The 19,960-nt window shown below is 33.9% G+C and overlaps 2 protein-coding genes across 3 annotated transcripts; both read right to left on the bottom strand.

Annotated features, from left to right (window-relative positions):
- Positions 1 to 10,779: 10,779 nt before the first annotated feature.
- On the bottom strand, positions 10,780 to 13,862 carry LOC112419053 (protein FAR1-RELATED SEQUENCE 8). 2 transcript variants are annotated; one of them, XM_024775843.2, is made up of 3 exons: positions 13,775 to 13,862; positions 13,292 to 13,390; positions 10,780 to 12,920 (listed from the first exon to the last, which is right to left on the bottom strand). In XM_024775843.2, exons 2-3 carry the CDS (start codon positions 13,361 to 13,363, stop codon positions 10,929 to 10,931), a joined length of 2,064 nt encoding a protein of 687 aa, XP_024631611.1. In that variant the 5' UTR covers positions 13,364 to 13,390; positions 13,775 to 13,862; the 3' UTR covers positions 10,780 to 10,928. The 2 variants fall into 2 exon arrangements, with proteins under 2 accessions (XP_024631611.1, XP_024631613.1); XM_024775845.2 differs by lacking the exon at positions 13,775 to 13,862 and having other exon boundaries at positions 11,037 to 11,208; positions 11,307 to 12,920; positions 13,292 to 13,712.
- Positions 13,863 to 17,159: 3,297 nt separating this feature from the next.
- On the bottom strand, positions 17,160 to 19,945 carry LOC112419054 (protein FAR1-RELATED SEQUENCE 6). Its single transcript, XM_024775846.2, has 2 exons — positions 19,625 to 19,945; positions 17,160 to 19,313 (listed from the first exon to the last, which is right to left on the bottom strand). Exons 1-2 carry the CDS (start codon positions 19,724 to 19,726, stop codon positions 17,352 to 17,354), a joined length of 2,064 nt encoding a protein of 687 aa, XP_024631614.1. The 5' UTR covers positions 19,727 to 19,945; the 3' UTR covers positions 17,160 to 17,351.
- Between the last annotated feature and the right edge of the window lie 15 nt (positions 19,946 to 19,960).

Raw genomic sequence — 19,960 nt, 5'->3', positions numbered from 1 at the left:
GTTTCTTCTGTTATTCCTTTTGAATCTCTGCCAATTGGTTAAGTCATAATCGGGTGGATATATTCTTACTAAATTAAAAGTCGCATAGCATGCAAGAGGGAATCTTTGTTGAGATCCTTCAGTTTATAAATCTCAAGACTGTATATTGATATTTTATGTGTAGCAAATTGGCCCTAGATTTCATTAAACCGGTTGCAAACTGTTAGAACAACAACCAAAGAAATATATAAAAACAAGCTAGATCTTTATGTGAAAAGAGAAGCCAAAATCCACAAAGCTTCTAGAGTCAAAGCATTTAGTCACATAAATCATGCCTTTGATGATCCATGACTACATATTAAAGCATCTCAACTATGCCTTTGGACTGAACCAGCTCCATCAAAGTAAAAGTCATGCCTCTGGAGATTTTGAAGTCAAACCTTCCAAATCAAAGCGTCAAAATAAAGTGTATCAAATGTATTTAACAAGTCATTTGGTACAATTCATTTAATAACATGTTGATCAACAGGTGGAATGTCAAGCATACAGTGAAACTCTATTTAAAAACTCTCTCATCACATCCTCTATTCAAATAGAAACAATCAAGGGCTAAAAGTGTATCCTCTAATCTTATGGTCTAACTCATATATGCACATCCTGTGATTTTGTGTCTCTGATACTTATCACCCTGGATTAGGGATGTCAGTGGGGATTTTTCAGAGCGGATCCCCGCGGGGATTCCCCATTCGGTGCCCCATTTTCGAGGAATTTTCCCCCGCGGGGACGGGGAGAAATATTCCCCCTGTAGACATTCCGGGGCGGGGATCGGGGAAGTATCCCCCACCCCGTGGATTCCCCGACCCCCGTGAAAATACTGTAATGTTCTTGTGTTTTTAAAAAGCTTTAATGTTTTTCGGTGGGTTTTTGGACTTTTCATATATGGTTTAATAAAATAAAAAATAAAAAAATGTAAAAGAATGGTTTTGGTTGTTATTACTGAACCCGTATCACAATCTCATCTCATCTCATGGGTTCCAAACCCAGCTGCGCCTCCGAATCTCCAATCTTTCGACCTTCACTGATCTAAGCTTCCTTTTACGCTTTGTTTCCTCTTCTTTGTTTTCCGCAAGCGAGATCCAGATCCAGATTCGTTTTTTCTTCTATGTTTTACGCTTTATACTCCTGGGTTATGCTGCAGATCCAGTTTTGTTTCTTCTTCTATGTTTCTTCATCCATACATACTTTAATTTTTTCTTCTATGCATACTTCATTAGCTTCTGAAGTGAAAAAGCTATTGCAGAATTATTATGTGTCAAATGGTTCATAGAGTTGTAACAGAACCAATTCCTGAGCAAGTTTTTGCAAATTAAGAAGACATTTCTGTATAAAATACAGCTTTAGGGGGTGTATTGGATTAGGATTTTAAAAGACTATTTTAATAAAAAAGTCTTTTAAGATTTTAAAAGACTGTATGAGATTGTATTGATTTTGTGAGTTTTTAAATACTTTTTATGTAAAAGACTTTATACACTCAAGATTTTAAAGGATTTATCACACTGACTTTTAAAGATTTCAAAGGATTTTATGTGATTTTAAAATTTCAAAGGATTCAATGAATTTTAGGGGAAAAAAAATAAACTTACAAGCATGAATGATAAAAATAATGAACAAATAAATTCTAGCGTTTGAATAAAGAAAAATAAAACCTATAAAAAATTCTTTTACTATTGATTTTCAAATTTTAAGATTTTTATGGATTTTATAAGATTTTAAGGGACTAAAAAACACTCTAGCACATTATTCTCAATACACATTTTTTATTTGTTAAAAATGTTATTCCCACAAAATTCAATTGTACATATTTAAAATTATGCCAGCACTTACAAATCTTTCAAAAAAATATATTGTGTCAGCCATTACAAATCGATCGAGTTACACGAGTTTATCGAGTGTTAACTCAGTTAAACTCGTTAAACCTTCCAATTTTACCAAAAATCGATTTTACCTCAGAGTTAACACGATTTTTGTACCTAAAAACGTAAACTCGGTAATCTCAGAGAGTTAACACTCGATTTACGGAACATTGATTACGACTTACTCTCTATCATAATATTCTCAATAAATTTTTTTATTTTTTTATGAGATAGAGAGAGGGAGAGAGGGGGAATGAGAGATGAGAGAGAGAGAACGGAGAGATGGAGAAACGAAGAGAGAAAGGAGAGAATAGGGAGGGGGAGGGGGAGGGGAGGGAGAGGGAGAGAGAGAGAGAGAGAGAGGAGAAGAAAGAGATAGTAACTTTTAAAAGAAAAACAATCTCAAGAAATTTCATCTTTTCATGAAATACTTTTTCTTGTTAAAATTACACTACAAAATCCCACAAAATCCATCAAAATCCAATTTATTAAACAATCATTCGAAATTTGAATGATTTTGAATACCACAAGACTTTTTTTAAGTGATGAAAAGTCTTGATTGAATACCTCAAAACTTTTTTAAAATGACAAAGGATCTTGATTGAATACCACAAGACTTTTTTTAAGTTTCAAAAAGCCTTGATTGAATACCACACGACTTTTTCATAACTAAAAAGTCATTTAAAATCCCATAGAATCCAAATCCAATACATCCCCCTTAATTTGGGACAAAAAAAATAATGGGGATCCGTGGGGATCCGCGGGGACGGGGATCGGGGAAAATGTTCCCCCGTGGCGGGGATCGGGGACGGGAAACAAATACACCGGCGGGGCGGGGATCGGGGAAGTATCCCCCGCCCCCGATCCGCCCCATTGACATCCCTACCCTGGATCATTTGGTTGCTCAACATTCTTAGGTGAATCAATTCCTTTAGTATAAGAATGAAGATCAACTAGAAGCACTATCAAGGACTAAGAAAAGAACTATTTCTCACACTCCCCTCTCTCTGTCAACTCTCCAATAATACAATAAATCCTGAGAAATGATTCTAGTAATTTCAAATGTCTAGTTGTACAATTGCAATGTGGAAATTACTATGCCAACAGTTATATCCTTAACATACATATCTTCTCTATAAGATTAACTTCATTTTTAGTGATGAAGTTGAAGACTCTGCGTGAGCCAGTCCCTAAACGACGATAAATGTCCCATGTATACGTTGAATGTAGAAGATGACCCGTCCAATGTGAGATGAATGACCAAGTCTTATACACAGGAAATCATACGACTTTAGTCACCATAATAGGTTCTGTTAAACATCCATCGATGATAGAAAAGAAAAAGAAAATAGAGAAGATAGAAGAGAGAAATGAAAAGGCATGTTCTAAGATAAAATGTACTATTCAGAAAAAGCCTAGAATACTTACAATGCTTATATGATTATCCTCTATGTTGAAAGTTATTATCAGTCAAGTTTTTTTTCTTCTTTCAAACACCTTAATTGTAATATTCTATATGAAAGTAAAACTCATCTACTCGACTTTCTACTAATTTAGATACAAACTCCTCATGTCGTAACTCATTTCAGTAGTGGCAAACTTATTTACTGTAAAGGAAAGGAAGTCTGAAGAGACTGTGAACATTTGGTTACTCAACAAGGCAATTGCTAGTAGTTGTTGAGAAGACTATAAGGTTCTAGTGGTGCAGAGAGGAAAAGTAGGAATACTTAAAGTTCTTGCACAGGTAGAGCAAAGAATACTTGTTTAGTGGATTAAGTCCTTTGAGTGATGAAGGCAAAATCTCTCTGTTAGATGTAACAACATATTGTTTTGAACTAGTATAAACATATGTGTTCTTTCCTTTTTGCTTTGTTCTTAATTTTAGTTAGTTCTTTATTTCTTTTCTTCAACCTTCATTAATTAAAGAAAGTTTAGTTAAATGAAGAAAACCTTTTTCATAGAGAACTTTGAATTTTTATTTTTTATTTTTAAAACTGTTAACACAATTCAAACTCCATTTCTGTTAATTCCAATGCCTTCACATATTTCTTTCAAATCAAGGGAAGCTCTTAAAGCCAGGTATTAGCAGACTTCGTGGTCGATGACAGCCTTGATAATGGAGGTATGCTGACTTTTTCCTTCCCTACTTCTAACAACCAAGTCAAATATGAAGCGTGCATCGCCGGCCTCACTCTAGTGAAGCAAATCTCTGTTTAGGTCTGACTCCCATCTCATAGTATCGGAAATCAACAAGAAATACTAGGTTAAAGAGTCATTCATGCATAAATACCCGACCTTAGTAATGGAAAGAAATGCTTATATTGGACTCGTGGGTGAATATTACCACCCAAGTTGGAACCAAATATCGCTTGATCAGGGGTTCCTTGAAAAACCAAAAGTCCTTCCCGATATTCATGCTCTGAAACTCTCCAATTTGGAGAGTCTCTGTTTCTTTCAATGTAAATATTGCACTAATTGTGTCAAACTCACTTTTGTTGTGCCAAACTTTAAACCAAACACACGCTTTAGAAATGAAACCGGACATACAAAATTGTTTTTGACTGGCTATTCTGTAGGCTACATGAAAATGATAAGTATGAGAAGCAGAAAAACAGTTAAAATTAACAGAAGATTAACCAATTTTTAGCAATGTTCTCACACCAAAAATAAATTTATAAAATTTATTCTCATCTTTTATTAATTGAGTCAGATAGCTTTAACAAAAGATCAATGAACAATGTGGAGAACATACATGTAATGTGGTGATCAGTAGAATACATAAGTAAATGATAGTTATAAAAACATTTAAAAGAACAAACATTTTTTTTAGTATATAAAAGAACATACATGTAAGGTGAAAATCCGTAGAATACATATGTTAATGATAGTACAAAAACAAAGAGGTATACCAATTTTCTCAACGAGATTCACTAAAATGTGATAAAAACAAACAGGTATAAAAACACTAAAATGAGATTCACTGCCTTTTCTACAAAGAAAGCTATAAAGAGTCTCTCTTCAATAATAATATCCCTAATGCCTCTCTTGTCTTTTGAATTCACTCAATCGTCTTAACATTCTCACAGACCTATATAGCATTACAGGTTTAATAGGCTTTATGCAGTGAATATTTTATGTTTGGGTAACACCTTTTTTTATCACATTACTCATGATAAATTCCTTCCTTTTATTCATCTTGCTTCAATTCTAAATTGAATATCTCTTTGACACTATGATACACTTTGAAACTCATGACACATTGCAATCTGCAATAAACAAGGTGGAGGAAAATTTCGAGTAACCGAGGTTGAAATAGACATGTATTTGAGGTAAAAGACCTGTATTTCTAGTAGGATTCCTTAACAGCAGCATGACCAACGGCTGTTGTTGTTTATTCATCTCTCAAGTTTTACATCATGAACCTTATTAAGTGATTCTTCAAAAGCCTGACGCGCTACGTTGTAATGGTCTATAGAAATCATCCCCTCCTCCATAACTTGTAAGGCACTTCCAAATAACTGATTAGACCATTGAATACGTTCAATATCATCAGAACTACCAGAGTTGTAATCAGGAATATAAAGGCGTTTGTAATCTTTTTTCCACCGTGAAAGAATGTACTTAGGAGGAATCTCTTCCACCCCATTAAAATTGAGTACACAGCGCATGCCGACATAGATATCCATAAAGATTAAAGCAACAACAAATACAATGGACTTCACATGCTGATTTACTGTAAACAACTTCAAAATCCTTTATCTCCTGTCTGTTTCCCTCAATCAAAACACGCTCTTTGACCAAGAAGATTATGATGGGGCCATCTGCACGTAGTGGAGTAGTACCAAAACAAGAGAACATTTCTCCCACTTCAAATTGGAACTTCATGAATATTTCTTTTGTGTACATGCTAGACAACTGCAGTTCAAAAGAGCATTTGGTTTTCAGCAAGGGGCTAGAGCTTCTAGATTCAATATCTGCTAAAGATTCTTCCTGGTGCTTCTTATAAAGAGCTAATTCATACTTGTCAAGAAAGTCCTTCAAAGGTGTATGTCTGTGCATGTATTTATCAAAAAAAGGACCAATGCTCTCACTAGGGCGTCTAGTAGACATTCCACCAAGAAACTTGTCCTTTAGGTATACTGGAGCCCAATGAACTCGGTCTTCATATAGGGAACGCAGCCACTCGTGATCCCTAACTTCAAGATGTCGAATCATAAATCCCCATGCCACCTCAAATTCAATCACTTTCAATGTCTCATAAACTGCAATGTCTCATAAACTGCTTTAATCAGTGCTTTTCTGATTGCATCGTAATTGCGCAACCCTCCCAGTTTTTCTGGTACTTTTTTCATAACTAATGACAAGCCAAAACAATGATGAGATCTGGGAAAATTTTCTGCAATTGCACTTTGCAAGGTCTTGCACCTATCCGTAATAATAGTTTGAGGAGAACATCCTGATATACAAGTAACCCATGTTCTAAACAACCATGAATACGATTCGGTTGTTTCACCTGCAAGCAACCCACAACCTAATAACACTGATCGACCATGGTGATTTATTTCAACAAAAGTCACAAGAGGAATTTCATATTTGTTTGACAAATAAGTGTTGTCAAAATAAATGACATCACTAAAATAACGACATGCAGCTCTGGACCTGGCATCAACCCATAATGCATTCCTCAAATGTCCTTCATCATTGAAATCCATCAAATAAAAGAAGTTTGGATTAGTTAGTTGCATACGACAGACGAAATTATAAATGGCTTGTGTGTCACCTTTTCTTAGGTTCAACTTATTAGAATATTCAGACAAACTTTTGTCGTCTCTTGCATTGGCGTTTGAATTACCATTACCTCCTGCATCTATCACAAGTGCATGATATACCTTAATTGTTTTCCCCCTCCGCATCAGAACTAGGCAACGAGTTCTTTTTAGTTCCACATCCCATCTTTTTACCTAATTTATGTATCTTAGCACCTAAGACGTGGTTATGTTCGAGAGTAACCTCGCATATCCTCCATCTCTGAGACTCCACTAACTTCATCCTTATCATGGCAGGACAACCAGTTCTGGTTTCTTTTCTCAAATTGTTAACATCTTTTGTTCTGTTGAAACCTTGACTGCTACAACAAAGCACTGCACCGTATTTTTCTTTGCTATTTCGCTTGAAACATGAATTCTTAACCCTCACACAAAATCCCAGCTCTTTGGCATAGCAAATATAATAACTGTAAGCATCATCATATGACTCAAATTCCATACCAAGAGCAGGTGCGGGAAATTCTTTTCTTCCTTCAGAAATATCATTTTGACAATCTAATTCAATTACCTGGCATTCTCCATCTGGTAATTGATCACAACCCACAGAAATGTCATCCACCTAGCATATCGTCAAACAAAATCAATAAGCTACCTAAACAATATCGGCATGCCTTACGCAAAATCTAAATTGACATTAAATTTCGCTACCCAGGTTTCCTACACAAGAGGTATGCAGCATAAACATGGAATCACTTACTTGCATAAATATATCATGTATCTAACTTATTTTGATAGCTAGAATTAAATTGAGATTTTGTTTCATTATGAATTACCGTAGATCTTGGAAAGAGGCAAAGAGCATATATATGTAAAATTAATTACCTTTGGGTGTTCTTGTTCTTCTTTTTGAGGTTGAGACTCGCCGTCGACGGTGTCAAGCTTTCGGGTCTGCAACTCTGACATCATCAAATCACCCTTCACACACGCTCAGTCTCTCTGTGTTTAGACAATCTTGTATAGTGTCCGTTCAGGTTTCTAGCAAGGTGTTTAAATTCAAACCGAGTCAAAACAAAACCGCAAATGAATTTAGAAAATGGAAATTTTTTAAATGCATTTGAATGTTGTTTTGTATTGGACCATTTTTTTAAAACTGAACTAAAACCGAACCAATTCACAAAAATAATTTTTAATTCTCATTTAGATCGAATTGGTAATTTCTTTTTAAGGGTTTAATATGTTTTTTGTCTTTATAAATATACAAACCTTTTGTTTTAATCCCTCTAAAAAATTTCTTCCACTTTTAGTCCTTCAAACAATTTCAATCATCATTTTTTGTCACTAAATGTCAAAGAATTTTTTTAACTTTATTTAAAAACTCTCTGATCGCATCCTCTATTCAAATAGAAACAATCAAGGGCTAAAAGTGTATCCTCTAATCTTATGGCCTAACTCATACATGCACATCCTGTGATTATGTGTTTCTGATACTTATCACCCTGGATTAAGTGGTTGCTCCACATTCTTGGGTGAATGAATTCCTTTAGTATAAGATTGAAGATCAACTAGAAGCACTATAAGAAAAGAACTATCTCTCTCTCTCTACCCCTCTCTGTCAACTCTCCGATAATACAATATATCCTGAAATGATTCTAATATTTCAAATGTTTAGTTGTACAATTGCAATGTGGAAATTACTATGCCAACAATTACATCCTTAACAGATGAAGTTGAAGACTCTGCAGCAAGAGCCAGTCCTAAACCATGATAAATGTACCATGCAGACCTTTGAAGTCCAAATTGAGATGAATGACTAAGTCTTATACACAGGAAATCATACGACTTTAGTCACCATAATACGCTTCTGTTAAACATCCATGGATGAGAGAAAAGAAAAAAAGAAAAAAAAAATAGAGAAAAGAAAAGGCATGTTCTAAGATAAAATGTACTATTCAGAAAAAGCCTAGAATACATACAGAGCTTATATGATTATCCTCTATGTTGAAAGTTATTATCAGTCAAGTTTTTTTTTTCAAACACCTTAATTGTAATATACTCTATATGAAAGTAAAACTCATCTACTCGACTTTCAACTAATTAAGATACAAATGTTGTAACTCATTTCAGTAGTGGCAAACTTATTTACAGTAAAGGAAGGAAGTCTGAAGAGACTGTAAACATTTGGTTACTCAACAAGGCGATTGCTAGTAGTTGTTGAGAAGACTACAAGGTTCTAGTGGTGTAAGCTTAGAGAGGCAAAGTAGGAATACTTAAAGTTCCTGCAAAGGTAGAGCAAAGAATACTTGTTTAGTTGATTAAGTCCTTTGAGTGATGAAGGCTAAATCTCTCTGTAAGGGGAGGACTAAATGTAACAACAGATTGTTTTGAACTAGTATAAAAATATGTGTTCTTTCCTTTTTCCTTTGTTCTTAATTTTAGTTAGTTCTTTATTTCTTTTCTTCAACCTTCATTTATTAAGGAAAGTTCAGTTAAATGAGGAAAACCTTTTTCATAAAGAACTTCAGATTTATTTTTTTTTAAAACGGTCAACACAATTCAAACTCCATTTCTTTTAATTCCAATGCCTTCACATATTTCTTTCGAATCAAGAAAAGCTCTTAAAGCCAGGTATTAGCAGACTTCGTGGTCGATGACACCCAAATATGAAAGAAAGTGAAGCAAGTCTACTTCTAAGCGATGAAGCCTTGATAATGGAGGTATCCCTGACTTTTTCCTTCCCTACTTCTAACAACCAAGTCAAATATGAAGTGTGCATCGCCGGCTTCACTCTAGCAAAGCAAATCTCTCTTTAGGTCTGACTCCCATCTCATAGTATCGCAATCAACAAGAAATACTAGGCTAAAGACTCATTCACCCATAAATACCCGACCTTAGTATTGGACTCGTGGGTGAAAATTACGACCCAAGTTGGAACCAAATATCGCTTGATCCGGGGTTCCTTGAAAAACCAAAAGTCCTTCCCGAATTCATGCTCTTAAACTCTCCAATTTGGAGAGTCTCTGTTTCTTTCAATGTAAATATTGCACTAATTGTGCCAAACTCACTTTTGTTGCGCCAAACTTCAAACCAAACACACACTTTACTCTAGAGCAATCAAATATATCACAATCAATTTTACACCTTTGGAGTAAATTGTGTCCCCTCTAGAAATGAAACCGGACATACAAAATTACTTTTGACTGGCTATTCTGTAGGCTAGATGAAAAAGATAAGTATGAGAAGCAGAAAAACAGTTAAAATTAACAGAAGATTAACCAATTTTCAGCAATGTTAAATTTCTCACACAAAAAATAAATTTATAAAATTTATTCTCATCTTTTATTAATTTTGAGTCAGATAGCTTTAACAAAAGATCAATGAACAATGTGGAGAACATACATGTAACGTGGTGATCAGTAGAATACATAAGTAAGTGATAGTTATAAAAACATTAAAAGAACGTACATTTTATTTTTAATATATAAAAGAACATACATGTAAGGTGATAATCAGTAGAATACATATGTTAATGATAGTACAAAACAAAGAGGTATACCAATTTTGTCAACGAGATTCACTTGAATGTGATAAAAACACTAAAAATGAGATTCACCACCTTGAAACTCATGACACATTGCAATCTGCAATGAACAAGGTGGAGGAAAATATCGAGTAACCAAGGTTGAAATAGACATGTATTTGAGGTAGAAGACCTGTATTTCTAGTAGGGTACCTTAACAGCAGCATGACCAACTGCTGTTGTGGTTTATGCATATTGATATGGTTAACTTGACAGCGGGTGTTGGAATCCAAGGGAATGTTTAAAAAGAAAAAGATGATGGGTGGTCTGCTGTTTTTTGGAACGGGCAGCTTGACTCAGGTTTTGTTTTTTGTAGCAGGCAGGGATGACAGTTTGGATTTGTTCCTTTTAGTTCTGCTGTCTATTTTTGTTCCTTTTGTGTAGGAGTTTTTTAGGCTCTTCAGGTGGTGTGTTGGTTAGTCTCTAGCGCCTGTTAGGAGTTTTTCTTCTACTGCCAGTTTGTTATGGCCTCTCTGTAATTTTGGACTTATGCACTTCTTGTGCAAGGTTTTATATATATTATGCTGTTTCAAAAAAAAAAAACTTGACAAAAAGGAATACACACTATACTTTCATATGATTTTTCAAACTTATAACACAACTAAAAAGAACCATATATGTGCGTCAAAGCTAGGCAAATGAAGAAACGAATAGTACATTATGCACAACATATTAGCACTATTCTTGCTTTGTTTATTCAATTTTGTTTGCTACAAGGTGAATCTTATTTAAAGACCCTCTAAATGCCTGCCAAGAAGCCAAGTAATGATTTTGGGATATCATGCCTTCTTCAACTACTTGCATACCACGTTTGTGCAAATGATCAAAATGCTGAACTGGATTGGTAATATCAACATCGTCAGAGCTGAGATGTGGTACATGCAATCGCTTAAAATCTTTCCTCCATCTTGACAAAATATAATGACATGGAATTTCCCCCACACCATTGTAATTAAGGATATACAAGGCATGCCTGCATAGGTAGCCTTTGAAGTTAAAGCAATTACAAATGCAACGTACTTCGGTTAATGCTTTATCATACATGACTTCAAAATGTCTATCATTTCTTACCGGTTCTTCCCCTTGATGTTCTTTTACCATGTATGTCACTGTAGACTCGTTTGTTTGATTTTGTGAGACGCTGAAACAGGAAGACATCATCACCACCTCATCTTGGAACTTACTGAATATTGCATTTGTGTACAATTTAGAGAGTTGCAACTCATAGTGGCATCTTGATTTCAGTTGCGGGCTTGAATTTTGTGACTCCAAATCATCAAGAGCTTCAGTTTTTTGCTTTTTTTGTTGAACTAATTCATAAATCTCAAAAAAATCTTTCAAAGAAGTTTGTTGATGCACATGACCCTTAAAAAAGGGAATCGTAGACTCACCCTTTTCGTAATTAGAAATTCCAGCAAAAAATGTGTCCTTGGAGTAAACTGGAGCCCAAAGCTCTCTGTCCTCGTGCAAGCTTCGGAGCTTTGCATGATTTCTTATTCCATAATGTTGGGTCAGAGAATCCCAATCTCTTTCAAATTCATCTACTGTTTTAGGGTCATATATCGCTCTTGTCAGTGCCATCTGAAATGCCACATCTTCCTGAAACTGCACCAGACATCCATGGATGCTCTGCAAGACTTGCAATAGAAAAATTCTATGGCGAGCCCTCGGGAAAACCTCTACTATTGCACATTCTATGGTCTTACAGTGGTTTGTAACAATAGTTTCTGGAGGGCGACTAGACATACAAGTAAGCCATGCTCTAAATAACCAGGTATACGTTTCAAATGTCTCATCTGCAAGCAGACCACATCCTAGCAAAACAGATTGACCATGGTGATTAACACCAACAAATGCAACTAGTGGAATCTCATAATTGTTTGACAAATATGTTGAGTCAAATGCAACCACATCACTAAAATAACTATATGCAGCCCTAGATCTAGAATCAATCCAAAATATGTTCCTCAGTTGTCCATCATCATTCAGATCCATCAAATAGAAAAAATTAGGACTCCCCAGTTGACGGTGGCAGAAGTAATTTGAAACAAGTTCTGCATCACCTTTTTTTAGCTTCAGTCTCCTGGAAAATTTAACGTTGGTGCTAGTTCCTCCTTCATTAGAATTTGAGCTCCCATAACCGGAAACATCTACAGTTGGCATTCGATATAACTTGATTGTCCGTACAGCAACATCTAGAGTCGGCTCAACCTTTCTTTTGGCCCCACTGTCCATCCTCTTATGTGATTTAGAGTTTTGCGGTCTTTCAGGATCAAATGAATGGTTATGCTGAAGCTTGACTTCATCCACCCTCCACCTATTAGATTCCACTACTCTCAATCTAATCATTGCTAGACAGCCTGTTCGTGTTTCTTTCCTACGACTATTAGCTTCTTTAATTGTTTTGAAACCTTCACAGCTACAACACAAGACAGCACCACGCTTCTCTTTACTGTTACGTTTGGTCCACGAAGATTTAACCCGAATAGCAAATCCAATATCCCTGGCATAGCTATTATAATAGTTGTAGGCATCATCATAAGTTTCAAACTCCAATCCCTCAACAGGTTGGGCGTAGTCATTTGTTCTTTGAGATTCTTCACTATGACTGTCAACTCCCGTGGTTTCCTCCCTTCCATTTTCAAGCTCAAGTAGTTGCTTACTTTGTGGAGATCCCTCATCTATCTGGAAATAGTAATGAAATAAAAAAAACAAATTCTAAACACAATCTAAGCTCAAAGATGGCCTACAGTTCCCAACTTGAAATTTTATATTACTTACAGGTATGAAGGTTTCTTTTATTTTCACCCTACACAATCATGATCTTGTACCTACCCGTTTTCACCTCTCCCATTATACTATCATTATATCTTTGAAGCAATACACCAACTATAACGGATTGACATCGATCTCAGATAAATGATTTATAATCAGTGTTATAAATAGAGGATCACATAAATCCTCTATTGCAGTATAAATAAATACTTTGGTTAGAGGCAGATACACAAATAAACTGAAAAGTACAGTATAAAAACAAGTCATTAAGTTCGATTTACCGTGATGTCCAGATTAGGGCTCAGCGACAATCCTTTATCATTTGGAGAACACGCTGCATCGTCGGTCATCATTAGCCCAGAGACTTCACATAACTACTTCTGTAAAAGAATAGGATGTCCACGAATGTTGCATTTCAACTCAAATCAACTTATTTGCATTTTATAGCACAAGATAAGCGCTTATTTAAAAACTATTTCTATAGAAAGAAAGAAAAAAAAAGATAAAATAAAGTCAAATTATTTTCCTATAAATTTTGAGCCCTTTTCATAAGCTATTTTAGAGAACTTATGAAAATAAGATGAAAACTGCTTATGACATTGCTAATGTCACAAGCTGTTTTTATAAGTTTTTCAAATAAACCAATAACGAAGATTAATTAATTTAAAAACATGGACAGAATCCGTAACACAATCTTCACGGACTAATAGAACTAAACGGTTAATAAGATATAAATAATTTTAAGATGGTGATAACAAACTCACCGGAGAAGTTCAATTTAAAAAGATGATCTGTGCACACTGCGTTGTTCCCTTTCTTTTCTTTTTTTTACATTATTTTTCGAGGGAAAGTCAATGTGAATTTTGGTATAAAAAAAAGGCTAGAAAAATAATTAAAATTGAGGAAGATTTTTTACTTTTTTTAGGAGATTATTTCTTTTTGTTATCTATAAAGAAGAATTCTATAAGTACTAAACTTGATAAGGTGATATTTTATATTCTTTCAAAAATATTTTGAAATAAAGTTTAGGAAATAATTTTCTAAATTAGTTTATTAAAATAAATAAACTAACTATTTTAGAGAATAAATATAATTAGCATGCATTTATTTTGTAACTTTTGTTTACACATCAAATCATACAATAATACAATTTTATGTTAGTTCTGTGGAAAATTTCACAAATGTATATATGATAAAAAAAAATTATTCAATTTCCAAATGTAATAAATACATAAACTTTAATAAAATCTTATCATTTTAGGTGTTAAAAGAGTGTCAAGGAGACACTCGTTAACATTTTCTTTAAAAATTCATTATTTAGATGTCTATATATATATATATATATTTTATAATATAATTTATTGATTTATTATATTTAAAAATATGGATAATAGATACCGATATTATGTTGATCCAAGAAACTAAATTAAGGTTTCATTAAGCAAAATCTTGGATTCGAGTCTTGTGGAAGAAAAATAGTATTATTGGGACGGAAGATCACACTATAAATCTTGGATTTGAGTCTTAGTGAATGAAAAATAGTATGTTGGGAGAGGAGATCACACTATAAGTGGTCATCTAGGTTCTTCAATGGATATTAATCATCGACAAAACTAATCGGATATTTCACACAAATAACAAGGTTATGAAAAAAAGTATGGATAATAGATATTACTTCATTTGTCCCTAAATACAAGCAATCATTCGACTAACAATTTGTCACTAGATATATCCATTTTCAAATTATTAGATTATTTATTGCTTCCTTTTCAAATAAACTCCTGATTAACATCACATGTGTTTGGTTGGGCGGTGGAGAGAAATAATTTTGATAGAATTGATTTTGATTAAAAGCATTTCTCACTAAAAGTTACTCTCTCTAATCTCAAATGTAAGCAACAAAAAAAAAAATCATCGTCTCAGATATAAGCAAAAGTTCACTATAATTATTATATTTAATGTCATTATTCCAAATTTATCCTTAAAATAAATCTACTATTATTCATATTTCATTATTTTCAACACTTTCCAAAGCATTTCCGGTGGTAAAATTGGAAAGTGATTACTTTTTTATGTTGACTTAATGCACATAGACCACTTTGTTATTTTGTTTTGAAGAAAGACCACTTTGTTAATGGGTGTGTTTTTTGATTTTCTACTTGCGTATGAGATCGGAGGGAGTATTTAAGTTTGGATACATTTATATAAAAGTGAGTTGAACTATAAATTTATGTATGAAAGTTAATTCTATAATGAAAAACTACAAATCTTAACTTCAAGTAGAATAAATTTTGGAGGCAGAATCAATTCTACTCGAAACAGACAAACATGTCAGAGTCAATTCTACACCTTCAGAGTCAATTATGATTCCTTTAAAAGTGGAACCAAACACAAATAAGTGTCTAGGAATATGAAAAAATAAAAACTTATTGAAGTGTTTTAGGTATATTCATTCATAAAATAGACACATTTATAATACTACCAATTTTTCTTAATAAAAGTGAAAAAAGTAAAATATATTTGTATATAAGGAGGGAGGTAGTAGTATATAACTAGCCAGATAGTAACAAATAGGCATGACAACGGAGTGAGGATGAGTTTTATCTTTTCCGATTCTCATATACTTACCATTTACCCTACACATATTCAATGATGATGAGAAATTGAATCATATCTTCGTCCTCGATAATTTTGGGTATCCCGACCCCATCAGCATCCCCACAGTGAATCATTTTTAAGAAAAAAAAAAGATTCAATCTTGAAGGCAATGTTGTAATGCATTATCGAGCAATATGCTCCCTTTAACATTTCCTTAACCGAATAATTTAGTTGCTCTTTTAAATTTCAATGACAAATTTTATAACATGACAAATCTCACTTGAGTAATAAAGTAATTTTCCACATTCGAGACATATTTGGTGATGGGTTCTGGGTAAATACATACATCTCTATTACTCCTCCTGTATCGTGTTTTGAAATCGAAAAAAATTCAAATCCATGAAAAAAAACCGCTATCCACGAGAGTACTCTACTCTTATTATAACTAGCAGTCAGATGGGTATTCACATATTCTTCTTTTCGCTCTTTTTATTACGTTAACATTTGTAAATTATAAACGGTGTTTTTTATAAAATTTTGATTAAAAGTATAAGTATAGATATTTATGACTTTCAAATTATAAAATCCAACAAACTATGTTTATTTTTTTCAACGATACCAACAATATAATAAATATAATATAAATTATTATCGTTTTCAATCACACCAACAATGCAACATTAATATAGAAAATTTTGTTTGAGATTATAATTGAAATAATGAAAAGGCAGTTCAAAATCTTATATTCCTTTATGTTATAGTATATATGGATATTGTAAAAGTAGTTAAAATTTACTTACATTCAAGATTATTTAATAAAATTATTTTTCTTCTTATATTTGAGACGGAAAAGAGTATATATACCATGATAAAATAATAAAAGGGAGATGCTAATAAGTAGCTTCAGAGAATTGTTTAGTCAACTAAAAGGAGTTACTTTCCTATAGAAAGTAGTGTAATTATTACTTTGAGATTACCCATAATAAAATATGATACCTCATTGAACTTAACTCGGTTGATAGAGACATTGCATGTTCTAGTTGAGCTTAACTCTTCTTATTAATAAAAAGTGAATTCCTAGTCAACAAGCTTCTTGACAAAAAAAATGATTAGAAGTATATGTAATCACTGCAATCAATTTTATTAATTGAGCGCAACTTTACCAAATCTTACTTCTCATTGATACGGTGTTGAGTAATAAAAGTGAGTACATCATCACATCATTCAGCCGAAATTCAAATTTAGTTTGTCAAGTTTTAATTCCTACCACTAGACTCAAACCTCATTATTACCAAATATTATCCTAATTACTTCTTCAAAGTTATTTTCAGCATTAAGAATGTCCACAACCTTGAAACCCTCGACTAGGCGAATTAATGCATCCAACAAAAAACATGCTACCTAGTGGATACAATGGAACAGCTGCTACTGCAGTCACAAACCATATGCAACAAGTAAAATAGGACTTATTCAGGAGGAGTATGGCTTACCTCCATTTAAAGCAAAACTCATTCAGGAGACAGCATGTCAACTGTTCGGCTTCCAAAGTGGTACCGCCACTATGTAAATGAATTAGATTGATTAATTATTGCAGAAATGACAAGAAAAGCTACTCAGGACCAAAAATATCTATAGTTATGCAAGTTATAGACATTGTAAAATGACCAAAGTTAAACACCATGGGGTAAATCAGAGATATAAATATTTACACCAGCACTAATTTTTATCAAGTACATTTAAGGTTTACTCCTGTTTGTGTTCTACATCACGAACCTGATGAAGTGATTCTTCCAAAGCCTGCAACGCTACCTTGTAATGGTCCAGAGAAATTACTCCTTCCTCCACAACTTGTAAGGCACTTCTAAATAACCGATTAGACCATTGAATAGGGTCAGTATCAGTATCATCAGAACTACAGCAGTTGTGATCGGGAATACAGAAGCGCTTGTAATCTTTATTCCACCGCGAAAGAATGTACTTAGGAGGAATCTCCTCCACCCCAATAAAATTGAGCACACACAACGCATGCCGACAAAGATATCCATAAAAATTAAAGCAACAACAGATACAACGAATTTCACCTGATGTTTTACTATACACAACTTCAAAATCCTTAATTTCCCGTTTGTTTCCCTCGATCAAAACGCGCTCCTTGACCAAGAAGACGATGATAGGGCCATCCACGTGTAACTGCATTGTCCCAAAACAAGAGAACATTTCTTCCACTTCAAGTTGGAACTTGGTGAATAATTCTCTTGTGTACATACTAGAGAGCTGCAGTTCAAAAGAGCATTTGGTTTTTAGCAAAGGGCTTGAGCTTCTCGATTCAATATCTGCAAGAGATTCTTCCTTGTACTTCTTGTAAAGAGCTAATTCATACTTGTCAAGAAACTCCTTCAAAGGAGTCTGTTTGTGGACATATTTATCGAAAAATGGACTAATGCTTTCCCCAGACCGTGTTGCAAACATTCCAGCAAAAAACTTGTCCTTCAAATATACTGGTGCCCAATGAACTCGGTCTTCATATAGTGAACAAAGCCACTCATTATCATTAACTCGAAAATGTTGAATCATGAATCCCCATGCTGCATCGAATTCAATCACTTTCAATGTCTCATAAACTGCTTTTATCAGCGCTTTCTTGATTGCATCATAATTGTGCAACCCTCCCAGTTTTTCTGGTACTTTTTTCATAACTAATGACAATCCAAAGCAATGATGAGATCTGGGAAAGACTTCAGCAATTACACTCTGCAAAACTTTGCATCTATCTGTAATAATAGTTTGAGGAGAACATCCTGGTATACATTTGATCCATGTTCTAAACAACCATTTATATGATTCTATAATTTCACCTGCAAGCAGGCCACAACCTAATAAAACTGATTGACCATGGTGATTTATTCCAACTAAAGCCACAAGAGGGATTTCATATTTGTTTACCAAATAAGTGTTGTCAAAATAAATGACATCACTAAAATAACCACATGCAGCCCTGGACTTAGCATCAACCCATAATGCATTCCTTAAATGCCCTTCATCATTGAAATCCATCAAATAAAAGAAGTTTGGATTAGTCAATTGCATACGGCAGAGGAAATTATAAATGGCTTGTGTGTCACCTTTTCTCAGGTTCAACTTATTAGAATATTTGGAGAAAGCTCTGTCATCTCTTGCATTGGAGTTTAAATTGTCATTACCTTCTGTATCTATCACAAGTGCATGATATACCTTAATAGTTTTCCCTTCCGCATCAGAACTAGGCAACGAGTTCTTTTTAATGGATTTATGTATCTTAGCACCTAAGACGTGGTTATGTTCGAGAGTAACCTCGCATATCCTCCATCTCTGAGATTCCACTAACTTCATCCTTATCATGGCAGGACAACCAGTTCTGGTTTCTTTTCTCAAATTGTTAACATCTTTTGTTCTTTTGAAACCTTGGCTGCTACAACAAAGCACTGCACCATATTTTTCTTTGCTATTTCGCTTGAACCATGAATTCTTAACCCTCACACAAAATCCCACCTCCTTGGCATAACAAATATAATAACTGTAAGCATCATCATATGACTCAAATTCCATAGCAAGAGCAGGTGCGGGAAATTCTTTTCTTCCTTCAGAGATATCATTTTGACAATCTAATTCAATTACCTGGCATTCTTTATCGGGTAATTGGTCATAACACACAGAAATGTCGTCCACCTATCGTCAAAACAAAATTAATAAGCTACCTAAACAATATTTTAACAGATTATTCGACATATAAAACCAACAAAATAACCTCGATCATTTTAAATGACTATACTTCTCAAGCAAGAATATACTTATTAGAACTAGAATTACAGCTTAAATTACATGCAAAAAGTAATTGATTTTTCAATTTGACTTAAAGTGACACCAATGGTGCTGAGTTGTTTAACATTGAATCAGCTTAAGAATTACAGCATGTGGAAATTATTCAGCTTAAGAATAACTAGATCTTAGAAAGAGCATAGATATGAAAAGATAATTACCTTCAAGCCTCCTCCTTCTTCTTCTTCTTCTTCTTCTCCTTGACGTTGTTGAGAATCGACGCCGTCCAAGGTAACGAGCTTTTCGCCCTCCAACTCCGACATGATCAAATCATTCACCCTTTACCCGCTCTCATTCATCCTGTTTACACAATCTTGTATAATTAATTGAGTTTAATGATGATGCAGTAACACTCTAAAATATTTTTACACCGTCATCTAATAAAAACATTGAAGATGAGAAAAACAAACGAAGAGGTTGAATTATGTAGATTTTTTTTCGCACTTTTTCCAAGTGTTTCATAAGTCTGCTTTTTCTCAACAAAAAAAAAAATCCAT

This window comes from Medicago truncatula, chromosome 2, assembly GCF_003473485.1.
Source record: "Medicago truncatula cultivar Jemalong A17 chromosome 2, MtrunA17r5.0-ANR, whole genome shotgun sequence".
Classification (NCBI taxonomy): domain Eukaryota; kingdom Viridiplantae; phylum Streptophyta; class Magnoliopsida; order Fabales; family Fabaceae; genus Medicago; species Medicago truncatula.
This window is presented reverse-complemented; position numbering and strand designations above follow the sequence as displayed.